This window comes from Fusarium graminearum, chromosome 1 (genome assembly GCF_000240135.3).
Source record: "Fusarium graminearum PH-1 chromosome 1, whole genome shotgun sequence".
Lineage (NCBI taxonomy): Eukaryota > Fungi > Ascomycota > Sordariomycetes > Hypocreales > Nectriaceae > Fusarium > Fusarium graminearum.
The window spans coordinates 4,569,306-4,588,753 of record NC_026474.1 but is presented as its reverse complement, the minus strand read 5'-3'; the positions used below and the strand labels follow the sequence as shown (position 1 = coordinate 4,588,753).

The window sequence follows — 19,448 nt, the reverse complement described above, 5'->3', positions numbered from 1 at the left end:
AGCCGTGCGAGCGTTGGACATTAACAGCTGACGACGACGCCTCAGCCAAGTCCAGCTGTAGTGCCGTTGATCCGCGCAGCTGTGCTACGTACAGAGTACTACTGGATAAATCATATGAATACGGACACGCAAAAAACGTTAACAATATGCGAGTTTTAGTCGTGCCATTTGCGCAACATGGGTACTGAGTTAATTTGCTATGTACTGACTGACCTTCACAGTTGTTTTATAGCAGGTTGGACTCAATAAAAGTTCCCAATCGCTTCAATCCCTCTACCAGAACATCGGTCTCGCAGACGTATCCCATTCTTATATAGCCTTTGAAGTCCTTGTCGTTACCAAAACATTTCGAACCCGCCACAAGCAACACGTTGTTCTTGTGCAGCAGGTCCAAGCAAAAGTCGACGTCATTAACAGGTTCGCCATTCTTGTTGTTGAATCGAACGAAAGCGGTCGTACCGGCTGTGGGTTCTACCCATGAACATACCGACTTGTGGCCTTCAATAAACTCCTTGATCAGACGAGAATTCGTTCTCGCCAAAGCCAAGTTGCGATCGACGAGAGAGGGTAATACTGCTGGCGACAGAGCGTATCTCGCAATTTGGTCGTCTATCTGCGAAACGCTGATGGTGGTGTAGTCTCGTGCCGCCATTATGGTGGAGATGATAGATTTATCCTTACTGGCAATCCAGCCAACTCTGATGCCAGCCAGAGCATACCCTTTCGACATGGATCCTGTCACGATCGACTTCTCGTGGCCAAAGGCTGTCGCTGGTTGCGGTGCTTGCATCCGACCAGATGCTCCTCCGTGGAACAGCGGCCGGTAAACCTCATCTGAGAAAAGAATTACGTCCTTCTCCTTTGCTATCTGGGCGATGCGCTCTAGTACACTGTCCGGAATAGGCACACCCGTAGGGTTGTTGGGGTTGTTGATAATGATCATCTGGCATCCATTGTAAGTGATAGTTCTCTCCGTATTGCTTTCATCCGCACCTTTGTGTTGTCTTGAATCATGCCCACCAGGTCATTCGTATTGGGCACGAAGTTTTCTTCTTCTTTCAACTTCCACAACGTGACTTCTGCGCCAATGCTGCGAGGAACGTCATATAGCTGCTGGTATGTCGGGTAGACACAAATGACATGATCGCCAGGCCCTATGAGGCTATATCGAACGGTTAGTAAGGCATCGAAGATGGGAAGATTGTGAGCTATTGCCTTACCTATACAAAGCCAAGAAGTTGGCACCGATTGCACCTTGGGTAACGATGATATCCTCAGCGGCAAGTTGAGTGCCCTCGCTACTGCAACGAGCAGCAATTCGTTCCCGCAATACCTGTGAGCCAGGGATAGCGCCATAAGTGAGTTTAATGCTTGTATCGATAGGACCTGGGGTCTGCGTGTCTCTACACATGCCAACCAAGTCATCTATGGATACAGACGCAGCACACGTCTCGGCAACGTTCAGGACTCCAGCCGTTGTCTCGTACTTGTCCATCCATTGCTCGACGGCAAAAGGGGCGATTCTAACCATGATTTCGGTCCTAGGGAGTTGTTCTGCGTGTAGATGTTTTCGATTCATAGTTTAACACTTTGATTTATGAGTGCTTGTAGCTGAAGATTAAGTACTTACAGAAGAGGTGGGCTACACTGACCCACCCTGATGCGCCTTTCCGATGTCTTTTGACGCCCTCTACCTTAACTGTGGAACCCTGATGCGCCCTTCCAATGTCTTTAGACGCCCTCTACTTTGGCAGTGGACGATTATGAATGTCTGCCCAGGCTATCAATTGGAATAATTTTTGTCTTCCCTGGCCTTTTGTGCGTGTGTTGCTATTCCGAGGTTCCAGCTTAACCTCTAGAGCAAGGGATTCATCTTGGCCATGACATGAATTGTTTAGATGTTTGATCTTCCCCCACAAAGCTTGGTTGTATTGACTAGGCGAATTGACAGGGATAAAATCTGGGGGAGAGCATAACTACTGCCTGTAATTAACTGCGTTTGCTCCATGTCGTTCATTATCATCGTGCTCGAGGCAAAAGCTACTATTCTATTACATGATCGCTGGGCTATGGATACATGAATAAAAAGCATGAAATATGATGATGATGAGTATTTCTACTAAAGCACGTGCTTCGAGTCTCGATTCGACTTGCGATTATTCGACCGTTGTATTAATTAAACTAAGCTCTGGGGCAAGCACTCCAAGTAATAAGGCACTCCTGATAAAATTTGGACCGGTTTTTCTTCAGTGGCGCAGCTGCATATATGTTCATACCTGTATAGAGATGGTGTGTCAATTATTTGGCGGATAGTTACAGAGCACAAGACCGTCTATTGAGGTAGTCCTGGTTGGTCATGAAACAGTTTAGATCATGAACAGCCCATCATTCAACACAACAATTAATAGATTTATTACAGTTCTATTCATTACTGGGTAATATAGCAAGGCAAGGAATATGTAGCCGTGTTGTACATCATATACATCATGAGCACTGCATAAGTACTGCGATGGTTTTAGTTTTATACCATGTTCAACTGGGCGACTGGCGCCTGCGCTGTTGCCAGCTCGAAATCGTCCAAGAGAGATCGCGCGATGACATAACTAAGACAAACACGTTGCTTTAAAGAATGCATGACAGTTTCAATATGCCTATACAATAAAAAACTAAGAATTGGATTTTCATGCGCATCAAGTTCAGGGTAGCAGTATCCGGACATAAAAATAAAGGAGAAACTTAGATGTACTAAGTTTGCTCGACCAGTCATGGTTGCAGGAGCCGTACAGCAAAACCATTGACGTTACATGCGGTAGTTTTAGGTTACTACTTGGAAAACAGCGAATCATTGGCTATTATTGACAGTGTCATGATCATGAGAAGTTCCCATGCACCTCAATAGCAAGACAATGTCTAAATGCTATCTTATCATGCCTAAAATATGGAGAAACGCGCCGAGATCAATGACGTCAGCACCACATGAGACTTGATCGCATATTTGCGCGCGATTTCGCCTCATGACAAGAGTAGGATATCATCTTGAAACTGTTAGAAAAAAAGACTCGCCGTCAAGACGATGTGTTACGTGGGTGAAACTGCGATTTCTATTGGCTTGCGCAGGTTTAAAAGTTGAAGCTGTCATAGTTTCATGGTGCTGGTTGCTAAAGATACACTAGTCATGAGGTCCATAGTTAGTGGCTGTGCCCACCAATCATGAGTTTAGCCTTTGGCATCTGGCCGATATTAGGGACAGGCGCACCCTCCGTACCTGCCTCCAGTTGCCTAAATGGCAATGGAACGCGGGGGCGCCACTCCTCGGCCAAACAGCTTATCCTTGTCGCGCTGATACGGAGATACTCGTTACTTAGTCGCACGTCGTTTAACGACCGGGCCTCACCACTTCCCATCAACATCCATTGTTCCATCACCAAAACTGCATCATACTCGTATCGCTGCAGTTATGGCTCCTGCTTTAAGGAGCCTCTTGATAGGTGCTGTGGCCTTTTGGCCCGGCATCGCGATGGCCTCACACAACGCAACCTATTCGCAGGCCGATCAACTACGCGCACAGTTAGCTCTCATGGGTGATCGTCCAGATGGTTGTCCTCCATGGTGTGTCATCACAACCTGCTATCGACATAAGCACAATTCCTTTGCTAACATACATTTAGCTTCAACTGTCTCCTCCCAGCTCACACATGTGCTCAATACGCCGGCTGTAATGAGTTCAATGGAAAATGCGCCTGTCCTGAGGGATTTGGCGGTGACGACTGTCTCGAGCCACGTACGACCGCTTTCTATTATATCGATATACACGGAACATAGACTGATATTCTTACTAGTGTGCGGCTCACTCCCCAAGGGAAAGGATCGTCCAATGCGTTCGGGCTCAACATGCGAATGCGACGAGGGCTGGACCGGCATCAACTGTAATGTCTGCACAGACAACAAAGCTTGCAACGCTCTCATGGATAAAGGAGAAGGCGGTGTATGTTACCAAAACGGAGAGGTCGTGAACCATAACTACCAGATCTGCGATGTTACGAACCAGAAGATTACATCTTTGCTTGGCAAGCAGCGCCCAGAGGTTACGTTTACTTGCAAACGAGAAGACCAGACCTGCGACTTTCAATGTCAGTTTCGGACTTCGCCTCGTTCCTTGTGAGCCCCGCTAACACAGGCCTTAGTTTGGGTTGATGCTATCGAGTCTTTCTACTGTCACCTTTCCGAATGTGACTCGACCGCCGATTGGGAGGAGTCCAAGAACACCACTTCCTACAAATGTAACAAGATCAGCTGCAGCTGCATTCCTGATAGAATGCTCTGTGGTAAGGATGGATCGATTGATCTGACTGATTTCCTCGATCAGTCTATTCAAGGCCCGGGACGGTTCGAGTGTACTCAAAAGCACGGCGGCACCCATGACTGCGCTTTCAAAGAACCCGAGATGGATGCCTTGATTCTTGCATTGATCGGCGATTCCAGCATCTTCCTCGACTGCCACGCTGGCGAGTGCCTCTACGAGACAGAGGTGCCAGGATGGAAGCGACCTGTGAAACAGATCAACACGCCTCTTATCGCTGGTGTTATCGCTGGATGCTCGCTGTTCCTGGTTGCTGTCATCATCCTGACATGGTACCTGTCGAGGCGAAAGTTGAACTACGGAGCGATTCGCTTGGAGGACTCCGACGATGAGAGCACCAAATTAATGGCTGACCACAAGCCTGCCTCACTCTACTTCGAAGACGTCGCCTACAATCTTAACGGTAAACAGATTCTCACGGGAATCCGCGGTATTTGCAAACCAGGAGAAGTCACTGCCATTATGGGTGCCTCTGGAGCAGGAAAGACGACATTCCTCGATATACTCGCTCGAAAAAACAAGCGCGGACAGGTTCATGGTAATTTTTATGTCAACGGAGAAAAGGTTGATGATAGCGACTACAAGAATGTCGTTGGATTTGTGGACCAGGAGGACACCATGCTCCCTACTCTTACCGTCCATGAGACGATTCTGACCAGTGCCCTGCTCCGGCTTCCCCGCGACATGGGACGTGCTGCCAAAGAGCAACGAGTACTCGAGGTCGAGAAGGAACTCGGCATTCACCACATTCGTGACTCCCTCATTGGTTCTGAAGAAGGCAAGGGCCGTGGTATCTCGGGTGGTGAGAAGCGACGTGTTGGGATTGCCTGCGAACTGGTTACCAGCCCCTCCATCTTGTTCCTCGATGAACCTACCAGTGGCCTCGATGCCTACAACGCCTACAACGTTATTGAGTGTCTCGTGACCCTTGCAAAGACTTACAAGCGCACTGTCATCTTCACAATCCACCAACCTCGCTCCAACATTGTTGCTCTTTTCGACAGATTAGTGTTATTGGCACAGGGACGAACTGTTTATTCAGGCCCCTTTAACCAATGTCAGAGCTACTTTGACGAAATTGGCTACGAATGCCCTCCTGGATTCAACATCGCTGATTATCTTGTCGACCTTACCATGCATGCCAGCAGTACCCAGTCGGTTGACGATGGAACTGTCGGCCTCGACAACAGTAGTGTTGGCCCTAGCAGCACTCGTGCAATCAAATCTGTTGCAAGCATTTCTGGTACCACTTCTGGAGACGACGATGCTGGCTCAAGCAGACCCAAGACTCACCGTAGACATTCTGTCAAGCTTCGCCAGGAGCGTCAACTGTTTACGCGCAGAAAGACAGTTGACACTGCAGCGTCCTCAGATGCTGGTGGTGAGGATAATGGTGCTTACAGACTTCATCAGAACCCTGTTGACTCTCTAACTGCCCCTCTTCTAGAGGACCCTCACGACCTGCCTCCAGCAGCCGCCACCGGAACCGACCTCGATATCATGACTCAGTCCTTCATGCACTCAGATATCGCCCGCTCAACTCACGAAGAGATTCAGCAAGCCATCCAGACTGCAGACAACGCCAACGGCACCAATTCAAATGGTTATACCACTCAGGGGCCGAACATTCATGTCAGTGCCGTAGGAAAGGGGTATGCCCGTGTTGGATACCTTCGCCAATTCATCATTCTATCCCAGAGGACATGGAAGAACTTGTACCGAAATCCAATGCTGATGCTCACCCACTACGCCATTGCCATCGTCTTGGCTGTTTTCTCGGGGTATCTATTTTATGGCCTCACTGATGATATCCCTGGCTTCCAAAACCGACTTGGTCTCTTCTTTTTCCTACTCGCACTCTTTGGATTCAGCACCCTCACGAGTCTCAATGTCTTCGCTACTGAACGTCTCCTTTTTGTTCGAGAGCGTGCTAATGGCTATTATGCACCTGCCACATACTTTGCGGCTAAAGTACTCTTTGACATTATTCCTCTTCGGATCATTCCCCCAATCCTCATGGGTTCCATCATTTATCCCATGACGGGACTGGTAGCCGACTCGACACACTTCTTCAACTTCATCCTCGTGCTAGTATTGTTCAATATGGCTGCGGCCGCTGTGTGCCTGTTCATCGGCATTGTTTGTAAGGATGGCAGCGTGGCAAACCTGATTGGCAGTCTCGTCATGCTCTTCAGTCTTTTATTTGCTGGTTTCCTACTCAACCACAAAGCCACACCAAAGGGCGCGCTCTGGCTCCAGACACTATCCATCTTTCACTACGGCTTTGAATCACTTATTGTGAACGAGGTTCTTCATCTTACTCTTGTGGATAGCAAGTACGGCCTTGACATTACTGTCCCTGGCGCAGCAATCCTTAGCTCCTTCGGGTTCAACAACGACGCCATGTGGCCTGACATCAGGAACCTTGGCATCTTCGCTGCCGTATTCATTGTCTTGTCCTATGCTGCTATGCACATCCTACTTGTTGAGAGACGATAGATAGTACAACTGGATTTGGAACATTATTGAGGACGTTATATTTATGAGAAACGAAGGGGGCTGTTGCCGTACTTCACAGTGGTGCACGTGGGATGGGATATAAGTTGAGCTGAACACTACTGGCGTTGAACTATGGATAGTATTGTTTCCCCCATCGTTCACGGGTAATCGTTGCATTGATTTTCATTTTGGCTAGCCGAAACATGTAGGAACATCACAGCAATTTAGAAATACTTGGAATTCGTTCAGATATCGTCGGGGTCGCTTCAAAATGTGATGTCTGGAATAGTTACAAAATATTGTACAAGCCATTAGGTAATAGTTTACTCCATCTTGCCACCAGTAAACTCCTCGGCAATTCTCTTCTGTCGCTTTACAGAGCGATCGTACTCGGTTTCATAAAAGTCCATAATCTTCGTAGACACACCAGTTGTGGTTTCCAACATGTCGTTGATTGAGGTTGGCTTGCCCCATACGTCCCAGGTGTTTTCGGCGGAGCCATATCGACCAACATCGAATCCTTGCTTGTGGAAGAAGTCTTCGGCAAAAATGGTGTCAATCTCAGCCTTGAGCTCGCTCTCGCTGACAATGAATTTTGACGCATTGATGTAGAGCTCCATCAACGCATCTTGGCGAGTCTCGCGCTTTGCTGACATGATTTTTTTATTTTTTGCTTGGCGTTGAATTGCAAGGCGAATACGGTCAGGGTGAGCAAATGTTTTGGTTTCTAGCACACCACTTAACACCGTGCTCCTGGTTAGAACGTCGTCCGCTCGTTCGGGTGCCTTGACAGCCTCGTGGTTCTTGTTGAACTCGTGGCTCACACGCTGATTGTGCAAGCTTACGCGCCTCTCTTGTCGGAGCCAAAGATCATTTAAACCGTGACTAAGATTCTTCCGACGGGCTTCTGCCATAGTTTTCTTCCATGCTTGACTCTTGTTTTCGGCTTTCTTTGGGAAGCGTGGCTTTGGAGCGGTCTTGGCCAGATATTCAGGTGTACGCTTGTGTTTGTCCTCGGCGCGGGGAAAGATCTCACGAGGCACTGGCAGGTAACCTCTAACACGAGGAAGCTTCTTTTCGTCGGACTGGGGTGGCGTCGGTAAGCGGATGTAGAGTGGTGACTCTGGAGGGACTTGTTCGAGAGTAGAAGCCGAAGTGGAAAAGGCTCTCGAAGCTGTGAGGAGCTGGCGGGCAGCCACCCTCGTGCCGGAAGTTGTGAGGCCGAAAGACATTGTGAAAAGAGCCAGCGCCGAGGTTAGCGCTGAAGGGCTCAGACTGGGATCGCAATTGAGGTGATAACCCTGTCGTCGAATCCGCTTCTCGAGATGGACTCTGACCTCAAACGACCAACAGAGAAAATCGACGTCGGATCAAATTTGCCGGATTATCTTGTTCCGATGCCTGACGCCGGACCCCTGACATTTGGCGTTTGGCCCCGCCACCAACCTCCGGGAAAGTGGGGCATTTTCCTACTAAGAACAGAGAGAAAAAAAAGTTCAGATAAATTTCTGGATCGCCCATCTTCCCTTTTCACTTCTGTCGCCAATACTTCGACCACCTTTCCACCATGGGTACTGGAAAGAAAGAAGCCAGTCGGCGCGAGCGCCAGGGCAAAGGAGGAGATGGTCTTAACAATGTCAAGACCAAGGGCGAGAACTTCTATCGGTAAGTGCATCTGCATCGCATTGCGGGCTAAGCAAGGCTAACTAGTACTGCAGCGATGCGAAGAGAGTGAGGCAACTCAACATTCTCAAAGAGGGAAAGGCTCAGAGAAATGCGGACGGAGAGATCACCAAGGCTGCTTCATTCCAGTCGCGCGACATTCCCAACGCTCGCATCGAGCCGAACCGCAAGTGGTTTACAAATACTCGAGTCATCTCTCAGGATTCCCTGAACGCCTTTCGCGAGGCAATGGATGAGCAAGCTCGTGATCCCTACCAGGTTCTGCTCAAGACCAACAAGCTGCCCTTGAGTCTTATCAGTGATGGAAAGAATGTCAATACAGAAAACGGCATCAAACAGCACAAGGCCAAGATGACAGTTGAGACGTCGCCCTTCGCCGAGGTTTTCGGTCCCAAGGCGCAACGCAAGCGAGTTAAGCTTGGCGTCAGCAGCCTCGACGACATAATTGGCGACACTGAAAAGAGCATGGACACCTACCGTGATCGTCTAGAGCAGCAGAAGCTTCTATCTGGCGCCTCGGGTGACGCTGAGGATCTTGATGATGCTGGCAAGCCCCTCACTATGGCCATCGAGCCTGTGTTCGACAAGGGACAAAGCAAGCGAATCTGGAATGAACTCTACAAGGTCATTGACTCTTCAGATGTGATCATTCACGTACTCGATGCCCGAGATCCTATCGGAACTCGCTGTTTGAGCGTCGAGAAGTACCTAAAGGAGGAAGCAAGCCACAAACACTTGATATATCTGCTCAATAAGGTGGATTTGGTTCCTACAAGTGTCGCAGTAAGTTTATCTTTCTTTTTCTTTCCATCTTTTGCTTCCACCCCCTTAACCCCCCATATACCCCAATGTTCTTTGTCAGGATTTGTTCCCTTATGTACCATGGAACCTGTCTGTTATAACGTTGGGAGAATAACTGCCTGTCTCGACTGTCGGCAACGTTTTGTTGTTAGGCTGATGTGTGCCGTTTTGGTTACCATCATGAGACAGGCCAAGTGTCCGATTGAGTTGAAGTCTGCCTATGCCGTTAACCAATTATGGGGCATTGATTGCATACTTCTTAGTGATGACACAAACATATCTTGCCTTTCAATACTTAATTTGTTGATGCGTTCAAGCGCTAACTCGATATAGGCTGCGTGGGTTCGTACTCTCTCCAAAGAGCATCCCACTCTCGCTTTCCACGCTTCTATCAACAACTCCTTTGGAAAGGGATCACTCATTCAACTACTCCGACAATTCTCCTCACTACACTCTGACCGAAAACAAATCTCTGTTGGACTGATCGGTGGCCCCAACACCGGAAAGTCCTCTATTATCAATACCCTCATGAAGAAGAAGGTTTGCACTGTCGCACCTATTCCTGGCGAGACCAAAGTATGGCAGTACATCAGTTTGATGAAGCGCATCTACTTGATTGACTGTCCTGGCATCGTTCCGCCATCCACAACGGATACGCCGACCGACTTGGTGCTACGTGGTGTCGTCCGAGTCGAGAAGGTAGAACATCCTGAGCAGTACATTCAATCTCTTCTAAACCGTGTCAAGAAACACCATATGGAGAAGACCTACGAGCTTAAGGGGTGGGACAACTCCACAGAGTTCCTAGAACTTCTCGCTCGAAAGGCTGGTCGTCTTCTCCGTGGAGGTGAACCTGATCTGGATGGTGTGGCTAAGATGGTCCTCAATGATTTCATGCGAGGCAAGATTCCTTGGTTCACACCTCCACCAAAGTCTGAAGGCGAAGCCGATACAAAGGTTGGAAACCGTGAGGGCAGACTTGGAGAGATGCCTCGCAAGCGAAAGCAAGAGGAGGCGGTAGATGATGAAGATGCTTCTGCTGAGGCGCAGCTTCAGCGAGAAGCTGAAGCCGCCCTGGAGAAGGCTGGGGGCGAGAGCGCTGGTGAAGAGTCAGACTTTGAGGGGTTCGGCAGTGACACAGAGGAAGCGCGATCAAGAAAGCCGTCCTTCGGGGCCACGATAGATGGTGAGAGCGAAGTCGAGAGCGCTGAAGATGATGTGATATCAGTAGGCGGCTCTGAAGAAGTTGAGGAAGAAGAAGAACAAAAAGCGCCTGCATCAGCAGCTAAAAGTAAGGGAAAGAAGAACAAGGGTGGCCCGCCTAGCAAAAAAAGGAGGGCATAGTCGGTCTGGAGTCAAAAAATCTCTATATTCATCCGAGGCACCTACTTAAGCAGCTTCGATAACCTAATGATACCCACGTTAATGTTTTCGCACCCTTGAGTATTGTTCCTTGTGTGTTGTGAATTGATGTCAGCGTTACTGTTAGTAATGTAATGACCAATACTGAACTCTTTTTCTTGAGATTTAAACAATATTGTCCCCATGAATGTGTTTAGGGTAAGAGATTATTGCGATATGACCCCGGTTGATGCACATAATGATTTACAATTGTACAATTGTTCAGTACGCTAGAACAAGATCTATAAACATATAGCATTGTTTATATGATAGTCTAACTATCTAGCTATTATTGAAGCCGTTCTGATGTGAAGATATTAGTAATAAGTGGTTTAGTCACTACTGAGAATGTCACTATGTTAAGCAAATCTGATACTCATACAACAACCTGTTTTTCTATAGGATGCAATTAAAACATTATTTAAATTTTCATTACTGTTTTCTTCTTAATGTAGTACAATTGAGGGTTTGCTTACAGAACAGAATTAGTCTGGGATATCTACACAAGTAGCAACAGGCTCCATCATAAAGAAGTTGCAAAAATAGCATTACTAGAAGACATGCCTCCACACAGGATTGAACTATGGACTTTTGCATTACAAGTGCAACGCTCTACCACTGAGCTATAAAGGCGATTTCAAATCAGCTGCTTTGCAGATGTCTCTATACGCTGACAGAGATTTAGTGAAACGAATTGCAAAAAATAGAGTTGTAATGCCCCCGCACTGGATTGAACAATGGACCTTTGCATTACAAGTGCAACGCTCTACCACTGAGCTACAAGGGCGCTTGTTATTAGCGATTGTAATACAAAATATTATATACCCAGTCGTTCATAAATCCTCTTTCTCGGAGCAAAATCGCAGTGCGTCTAAGCACCTCTAAACATCATTTGATGGTTCATACAACGGTTTTTTTTTTTTTTTTTTTTTTTTTTTTTTTTTTTTTTTTAAAAAAAAAGGAGGTTGCCCTGTATTCAGACATCAAGTAATCCTCATAAGTATTACAAATCTGCATTATAGCCGCTTATTTATCGAAAGACTGTGCATCTGTGTTCTCTCGAATTACAAATGCTAGCATGCTTATTTCAATTGCCCCTAGAACCTCCAATACGCACAGCTGATATAGTCTATCATATGGCTCCATGGAGCTATTGAGCTTGATTGCCACACACGAACGGGGACAGGCATGGCTGAATCCAACAAATGGTTGACAGCAATAGCCAAGACATGACTCGACTGAACTTTGAACAGATAGTTGTAGTTTCAAATGGCTCAACAAAGGCGTATACTTCCAGGGCGAAAGCCTAACCTCCATAAACACACCTGATACAGTTTATCGCACGATCTGACCAAGCAAATGGTGAAGTAACTTCCAGGTGTCTTCGATTCGCTGTGGGATATCGACATGCACAATCGACCCTTTGCCTCGTGGCCCATACCCATTTTCATCGTCCCTCATTCGTGGGATTTCTCCTACCAGTAGAGACATGAGTCGGTCCATGCCCCAAAGGTCCGTCTTGCGATTGTCTTTGAAGTCTGAGAAATCGTAGGACAGGAGTGACGTGAGACTTCCAGTATTTTCTGGCGACGTAGAATCTGCAAGCATCACCTTTGGTACAAACGTCGGCCAGCTTCTGAGCACGGGAGTCTCATCGGCCTTATTAGCATAGACTTGCTCAAATGCAGCAACGGTACGCCGACACATGGTGGGATCCTGGGCAACCACAATGGAATGTGGCGATGTATAACCGTTGGCGTCTAGCACCTTTCTCGTGTTCACGGCATTGAGTGCACAATTCGTCGACGTGTCCTCAACCAAAATCGTGAGTCTCTCTCTTGTGGCGGTTCCCATGGAAGCTTGTGAGCCACCATCGACCCTCAGTTGCCAGAATTGTTCCGCAATAACCTCAAGCATACGAGCCTCTGGTAGCATGCGGATCCGATCAGAGATGCGGCTGTACCTGGGATGACGAGCTATAGCATCATGCATCAACTGAGTTGAGTGACCAATGCCACCACAGAGAACGAGTACGATTGGTCCAGACTCTGTTCAGGTTTCAGTATATACTATAGCGTTGGCACCTGGATGTGTTTTTAATTGAAACAATTACTTACGCGTCGTCTCGATCAGCTCATTAACCATTGAAAAGACCGTCTCTGTTGTGAAAAGGACTGCGGAAGGACACAACACCACCACACCAGTACGGCTTGCATCCAGCCGAAGAGACCCTTGTTTCCCATTGATAATAGGTTCGAACAGGGTATCACGTAGATCCGATAGAGTTTGTACTTGCTCATAAGCCACGAACTTTGAGATGATGTTGGCAGCTGATGCTGCTTGTAATGCAGTTTCTCGAGAGATATCCATGCTTTCAGACTGAGAGGTGAGATCGAAGCCGACCGTGTCTGCAAGTTCCAAGTTCTAAATAGCTCAGCGTAGGTAAGCTATGATAGGCTACCTCTCACAGCGGAATATCCGGAAACGGAATATCCGAACGGCGAAGGATGCATCAATATGAGTTCGCAAGTTGATGGAGCTGAGGAGGAATATTTGCAGCATATGCCTTATAAGGACGTATCTAATCAATATAACTGATGTCGCAGCTGAAAAGTTTTCTATATATATATATCATGGGATTGAAGTTGTTAGTTAGCCATTTAAATGCCTTCGGCCGCAGGTCTAACCCCTTTTCACCTTTCAGAAAGTGGCCTGGATGTTGGACATACCTCCTGCATGATATCAGTACAAATGCGACAAGTACTCAATAGTATAATTCAAGATGTATATGTGGATAAGTTCATTTAGGCGGAGTTGAAACTTTGAGTGAGGGTATCGCCGATTGCCTGGCAAAGCCGCAACAGGACCAAGCCATTTCCATTGCGGTATCGACAACTAACAAGACATCAATATACTACTAACATACTACTAACTAGTAAATTTGTAGCCAGTACTAGGTACCTATACAGTGAATGCTTGGGTATTAAGTGGTATGTTGGGTCGTTGGGCGGTGTTATTGTTGAGTGTTTCGACAAACCTCCTTAAGGCAAGTGCAGACGACCAACTGCCACTGTCACTGCCAATTCCGCTCCCACCATCACCTATACTTTGCCATCAAATTGGACTTACCTGATCAGACGATTGTTGCCATGTTATTGGCTCATGCTGATTTATCAAACTTGTACCGGATCACTGTATTACTCCTGCCTGCCTGTCCCGCCCGTCACCCCGTCACCCTGACCAGTGTTTATTTTCCTGCGCGTCGTCCCTTGAAAATAAACCTCGACTCAACATTCAGTATTAGCATTAAACTCTTGAATCTGAATCCACTACAGAACATTTTCACTTTCAGCTCAAAGCAGAGTTACCTGTAGAAATGAGTACCACCGCCGCAACCGAAGAAAAAGTGCTCTCGCGCTCTAGGTCGACTTCTCGAGCGAAGACCAGAGTTAGCATTGCAAGCCGATTTGCTCGCACATCCCCAGACCCCCTTTGCGAAGATATCCACAGAGCCTCATCTTCTGAACAGGTGCGCACTATAACGCGGTTTTCACATTGCAGCGACAGTCACTTACCGTCTCGAAGAAGGATAACGTCACCCATACGCAGAGAATCAACAAGTTGACAGGAAACAGCAGTAGTGAAGCTCCTTAGGGTGGGTATAGTCCTGTTTCTGTTTACATCAAAGGAATCGAGACTGACGAGAGCTTAAGGAGGAGTGTCAAGCCGCCCCCTCCCAGAGAAGATTGGGGATAGTATCACAGTTGCCACCAGCTCCTCTATGGTTTCCGAGACGAGCGCAATCGACCACTTGAGTCCAAATGAGTCCACAGATACCGCGAGAGTTGCCCCTCGGCGTCCCAAGGCATCACAAAGGCAACATTCTGCCGAAACAAAACGGGAAGATGAGGATCCAACTTACGACCTCATGGACCTCCCTCAGCCAACTCATGCGCCGACCGATGCGCAACCATCCTGCAAGCCACCCTACGATCTCTCACCTAACGCCCTAGCTGGCAACCAAAACCGCACCAAGCGTCGAGGGCGCCCCCGTCTTGATTTGACACAAACCAAAGACCCTAAGCAGGGCAAACCAAAGGACTCGAGCGTTGCCAAAAGCGCCCGAGTATCCAAGAAGCCAACCAAACGAAGGAAGCGGCCTGAGAAAGGTACAAACAGTAGTACAGACAATCCATTCGTCGCGAACGGGAACCATATCAGTCATGGACTCTTTGACCTTGCTACTGCAAATCAAATGATTCCCCAGTGCAACCCGGAATTGATCACTACTTGTCCCAAACCACCGTCGCCAGCTGGGATGTGTGACTCAAAAACATACCTCTCGTATCAAATCGATATGGCTCGCTATTTGGCCTACAATGGCGTATCGGGGCCATACCGGGTCGGCGAATTCCTTTGCGATATCTACCTTCCAAACGGGAGGTTTGTTAGGATTGCTAGCCTTAACGAAGACCCCTATGGTAATTCATTCTGGTGCTACATGATGACAGGTATGCGGATACACTCGCGGGATGCATCAAAGGTGACGGGCAAGCCTGTCACAATGTCTAATGGAACGCTGCTCTGGATGGAGGATGAGAACGGAAAAAGGATCCCCCCTGAGTGGTCATTCAATGAGCCTCACAACTTCCCCAGGGTTCCCTCAACCGCGCCGCTGCGGCATCCTGGGCTTCGGTCTAGTTGCAACCCCACATTGTTTTGATAAGTGGTGACTTTCTGCACAAAGAAAGAGTTGGCTGAGTGCGTTGTTGTCGGATTACTTTCTGTGGGTGAAGTTAACTGGGCCTCCTTTCGGCCCGTACGTAAGCGATTGTTTCGAAGTCGGGATCAGAGGCAGCAAAGCCATGGTATTGTCCTTGTTTAACTTGATTTACAAGCGAAGATACCCATGTATTCGATATTAGGACAAGCATTGCAGCGTTGGTGTTGGAAACAGTGCCATGCGCTCGGTGTCACCATTGTTCACGGTGCTTGCTATTTAAAGTTAGATTGCTAGGAATACCGGTTGCAATGATGGGATGCCTTGGTGAGTCGTACGTGCTGAGGGTACGAATGGTTGGAAGGCTTAGGCCAGCGTTGAAGAGATCAGAGCGACTAAATAATATACATTTGGAACGCCATGGCGAAGTGAGGGAAATGGTTTCGCCTGTTAATTATTGTTGATTATTACGGAAAAATTCCGCACCGATGACTGGATATCGATAGCATCATCGAAAAGGCCCGCCATTATTGCTCGACACCTTTGGCTAATCATTGTTGACCCCCCAATTGCGCCAATTCGTTGATGTATCATTGGCTTCTGGCCTTCCTCTCCTCCTCTACTCTGAACTTTTAACTTTGCAAACTCAATGGGTTCTTCGTCCTCTAAAGTCGCCAAAGGCGCAGCGCGAAAGTATCCTGCTCGAGCTCCGGGAGTTGCAGTCCCCCAAGCAGTAGCACGCCAACCACGGGCAGAGGCCCCCAAAACACAGTCCAAGACTCTAGGGAGCAGCGCAAAAGATGAAGGTGAATAGACTGAACCGTTATGTCACTTGTAACTTCCACTGATGGTTCTTGCAGCTATTCGAGCCGATTCCATAGACCCAGATTTCCCTACTGGCGATTTCTCGCGCCGTCTGCACCAGATGGGCATTGCCGATTCGAACCCTACATATTCACCCTCATCTACCGCTGCGACGCCCTTTGGATCATCAGCGCCTTCAGGTCCTCACTTTGCACCGAGTCGAAGCAACCCAACACTGATTGCCCTTGGAGCACGGGACCGACTGCAAGATGAGGCGGAGGAAGATTTCGCAAATATGGGACGTGGTGGCCGACGCTTTCTCGACATGAGGACGATGGTAGATGCTATGAAGTTTCGTGATCGGGGTATACCTGAGAAGGACATCGAGGCGAAACTACGGATACAGCCTGGGCTATTGAGTAAGCTTGGTCGAGAAAAGACATTTTCGCATGTGACAAGTCCCAGTTGAAGGATGTCATGAGAGTGCTGGGTGTTTGAGTGACTGGGAGCTCAAGCACGAATAATTAGTGTTAAAAGCGTGTGTAAAATAAAAAGAAACAATTGTGGCCAAGTCACGCGGGCTGAAGACGAGACCAAGAAGATGCAGTATTGGCCAGGCTGGTAAAGATCGGGGTTCTTAGTAGAGTTGACACAGCCCCCCCTGCAGCACAGCTTCTGTATATGTAGTAAAGATGGGCATGATGGCACTCTACATTCCTGTTTGCTCCTGAGGTTGAGTTAAGAGTCTTAGGAGAGTAGGCTACATTTGAATGATACTCGAAATATGCGTCACATTGCTTCACACTTTAGCATATGAATGCTTTAGATGGCCATATGGCAAGCCATTGCCTTCATCATGACTCTTGACGCACTCACTCGTCAATCAGAGCATCCCCATTCCTGGGATGACATTCCTTGCCACTAGAACCAAAGAGTCATTGATGATCAGAGTCAATGTTGATGAATGCACCTCATAAATTGGACACAATCTTTCAATTTCGCAAGAGAGTGTCTGACGTCGAAATTACCATAAGAACTAAAACAATTTGCCTATAGCTTGAAAGCGACATGCATCAACGCCTTCTACCAAACCTACAAACGTTACACGTGAAATTGTGCTACTTTGCTTTGCTTCATTTCATTTTTGTTGTCATCCTCTGAGACCGGCTCGAAAGAGCCCCTCGCCAACCGTCAACACCATAATGATGGTGAATAAAAACAACAAAGACATGATACGCCCCGCCAAGACCTGCAAGGCCCGGCCCAGGGTCTTCTCTTTTAAAAGTTGCCTTTTCTTCCAGTCTTATTTTTTAGTCCCCCTTTCGCGGCGAATACAGCCGGAGCCTGCTCATACGCTGTCAATCCACTGGTACACAGTAACCAGGGTAGTGTACACCATTGCGATGAAGCCAACAACCATGACGATGACGTCGATAACTTTGGCTCTAGTAGTTTGGGCTGCTCCCTTGTAGTGCAACAGGGCAGGGTAGATGTAGACCAGAGGGACGCAAGCAAAGCTTCCAATCAATGCCACAAACTTGTCCAAATCACTGGCGCCGAGGATACTAACACCAACACACACACCCGCGATAAAAGTTCGGAGAGCATTCTTCTTCCACTTGATAGCAATACTCTTTTTGCCAGTTGCCCGCTCTCCAAAGATGGATGTCTCAATGATACGAGCAGCAGGGAACAGCTGAACAGGGTCTCCCGCAAGGACCGCAATAGAATAAAGAAACTGGACAGCATTGACGAGAGGAGAGTCCTGGGGAAAGTTGGAGATGACCTGGATCTTGGTATCCTCACCAAACGTGGCGTAGCAGAGCGCTCCAACTGATGTAAAAATGATGGTGATGATGAACATGACCAAATAGAGGAGTCCTGGGAAGTGTTCTGGCCTTTTCATGCTTGATTGAATGGGTAAGATAAGTCCTATACCTTCAAATGTGAAGATACCGGAGCCGATGGTCAAGGTAAAATCCCTAGGATTAAACAGCTTCACGGTCGAGTCCATGCCATGCTGGGAGAGTGCGGCAATATCATAATACCAGATGTAGACAATGCCGATTAGGATAAAAACATCAGCGAGAAGGGCAGCAGGTCCAAGCTTGGAGATGTTTCGAATTAGTGCAAGGGGAACAAGGGCGACCAACTGAAGAGCAATCAAAGTGGGCACACTGAACATCAGTTCGCGATGATTGGCGGTCACAGCGTCAAGAAAAGCATAGAGATTCTCTGCTGTGAAGATGAGACCGGCGCAGACGAATCCGAGCTGGGAGATGGCAATTGAAGCAAGAACCAGACTTCTGAACCGGGGACCAATGATAGCCTCACCAAGTTCTCCGTAACCACCGCCATAGATTTGACGACAGTCAAGAAGGAGCCGAAAGCATCCGCAATTGACCAAAGAAAGTACAATTAGGGTGATTGAAGAAAACAGAATTCCACCGTTGCGAAAGGCTTTGGGCAGGAACATGATTCCGGTTCCTATAAAAGCTTTGATGAGGGTGAAGAATGTCTTTGTGGTTGTCGCATCGCCCGTTTTTCGCAGCCTCTTGGAGCTTCGTCTCCGCCCAAGCAGTGGTCTCAGCTCGGGCGGCTGCTCGACATCGCCATCCTCTCGGTCGTCAATGGCAGATTCGTCTTCGCTGTCGTTGTCCTCGAGATCTTCGCCTGCAAAGCTCCCATACAGGTCGAGGAAGTCAACAAAGTTCTTGGCCACGATTGTATAACCACTCATGCGTCTTTGCCGGGCGCGTCGCTGGATGTGATATCGTCGGAAGCCTCCTGGTTCACGCTGCTCGGAGTGGCTCAGTTCGTCTTCGGACGCCAAACGGGGAACTGCATGATGGGAGAAGGTGGCAGCGCGGCGGAGAGAACTTGCGCGAGCCTTGATCTTGAACATGTCGCGATGCATATCACCACCTTGTAGAAGGAGCGAAGATTCTACCGGTTCTGCTTGAGAGTCATCGTCGGCGTTTGCGGCCGAAGCAGAGGCTGAACCTGACGGGTTGGCGGGCCCAAAGGCAACATCCGGCTCGGCTGAGTATCCATCTGGAAGATGTCTTTCAAGTATAGCAGCCTTTCTATGGTTCGTATCGCTGCCCAAGCTACTGGGAGTTCCGTCGAAATTGGCAAAGTCGGCCATTGTTGGGGTGGTCACAGAAGAGGTTGACAGTG

At 48.0% G+C, this 19,448-nt stretch overlaps 8 protein-coding genes and 2 non-coding genes across 10 annotated transcripts; 4 read left to right on the top strand and 6 right to left on the bottom strand.

The window, feature by feature from the left end:
• Window positions 1-226: 226 nt before the first annotated feature.
• FGSG_01389 (uncharacterized protein) lies at window positions 227-1,531 on the bottom strand (the record flags this gene model as incomplete). The annotated part of the gene is made up of 3 exons (XM_011318883.1): window positions 227-943; window positions 994-1,162; window positions 1,221-1,531. The coding sequence occupies 3 exons, from the start codon at window positions 1,529-1,531 to the stop codon at window positions 227-229; spliced, it is 1,197 nt and encodes a 398-aa protein (XP_011317185.1).
• A 1,926-nt stretch (window positions 1,532-3,457) lies between these two features.
• FGSG_01388 (uncharacterized protein) lies at window positions 3,458-6,859 on the top strand (the record flags this gene model as incomplete). The annotated part of the gene is made up of 4 exons (XM_011318882.1): window positions 3,458-3,609; window positions 3,669-3,781; window positions 3,840-4,130; window positions 4,185-6,859. 4 exons carry the CDS (start codon window positions 3,458-3,460, stop codon window positions 6,857-6,859), a joined length of 3,231 nt encoding a protein of 1,076 aa, XP_011317184.1.
• Window positions 6,860-7,082: 223 nt separating this feature from the next.
• On the bottom strand, window positions 7,083-8,172 carry FGSG_01387 (uncharacterized protein). Its single transcript, XM_011318881.1, has one exon. The coding sequence runs from the start codon at window positions 8,089-8,091 to the stop codon at window positions 7,183-7,185; it is 909 nt and encodes a 302-aa protein (XP_011317183.1). The 5' UTR covers window positions 8,092-8,172; the 3' UTR covers window positions 7,083-7,182.
• Window positions 8,173-8,407: 235 nt separating this feature from the next.
• FGSG_01386 (nucleolar GTP-binding protein 2) lies at window positions 8,408-10,786 on the top strand. Its single transcript, XM_011318880.1, has 3 exons — window positions 8,408-8,524; window positions 8,578-9,325; window positions 9,677-10,786. The coding sequence occupies exons 1-3, from the start codon at window positions 8,427-8,429 to the stop codon at window positions 10,685-10,687; spliced, it is 1,857 nt and encodes a 618-aa protein (XP_011317182.1). The 5' UTR covers window positions 8,408-8,426; the 3' UTR covers window positions 10,688-10,786.
• Window positions 10,787-11,305: 519 nt separating this feature from the next.
• On the bottom strand, window positions 11,306-11,377 carry FGSG_20520. The gene has a single exon. It is a non-coding gene; the product is annotated as a tRNA-Thr (tRNA).
• Window positions 11,378-11,459: 82 nt separating this feature from the next.
• Window positions 11,460-11,531, bottom strand: FGSG_20519. The gene has a single exon. It is a non-coding gene; the product is annotated as a tRNA-Thr (tRNA).
• A 548-nt stretch (window positions 11,532-12,079) lies between these two features.
• Window positions 12,080-12,889, bottom strand: FGSG_01385 (uncharacterized protein; the record flags this gene model as incomplete). Its single annotated transcript, XM_011318879.1, has 2 exons — window positions 12,080-12,792; window positions 12,862-12,889. The coding sequence occupies 2 exons, from the start codon at window positions 12,887-12,889 to the stop codon at window positions 12,080-12,082; spliced, it is 741 nt and encodes a 246-aa protein (XP_011317181.1).
• Window positions 12,890-14,525: 1,636 nt separating this feature from the next.
• On the top strand, window positions 14,526-15,467 carry FGSG_01384 (uncharacterized protein; the record flags this gene model as incomplete). Its single annotated transcript, XM_011318878.1, has 2 exons — window positions 14,526-15,225; window positions 15,256-15,467. The coding sequence occupies 2 exons, from the start codon at window positions 14,526-14,528 to the stop codon at window positions 15,465-15,467; spliced, it is 912 nt and encodes a 303-aa protein (XP_011317180.1).
• A 646-nt stretch (window positions 15,468-16,113) lies between these two features.
• On the top strand, window positions 16,114-16,737 carry FGSG_01383 (uncharacterized protein; the record flags this gene model as incomplete). Its single annotated transcript, XM_011318877.1, has 2 exons — window positions 16,114-16,270; window positions 16,325-16,737. The coding sequence occupies 2 exons, from the start codon at window positions 16,114-16,116 to the stop codon at window positions 16,735-16,737; spliced, it is 570 nt and encodes a 189-aa protein (XP_011317179.1).
• Window positions 16,738-17,616: 879 nt separating this feature from the next.
• Window positions 17,617-19,416, bottom strand: FGSG_01382 (uncharacterized protein; the record flags this gene model as incomplete). The annotated part of the gene is made up of 1 exon (XM_011318876.1): window positions 17,617-19,416. One exon carries the CDS (start codon window positions 19,414-19,416, stop codon window positions 17,617-17,619), a length of 1,800 nt encoding a protein of 599 aa, XP_011317178.1.
• Between the last annotated feature and the right edge of the window lie 32 nt (window positions 19,417-19,448).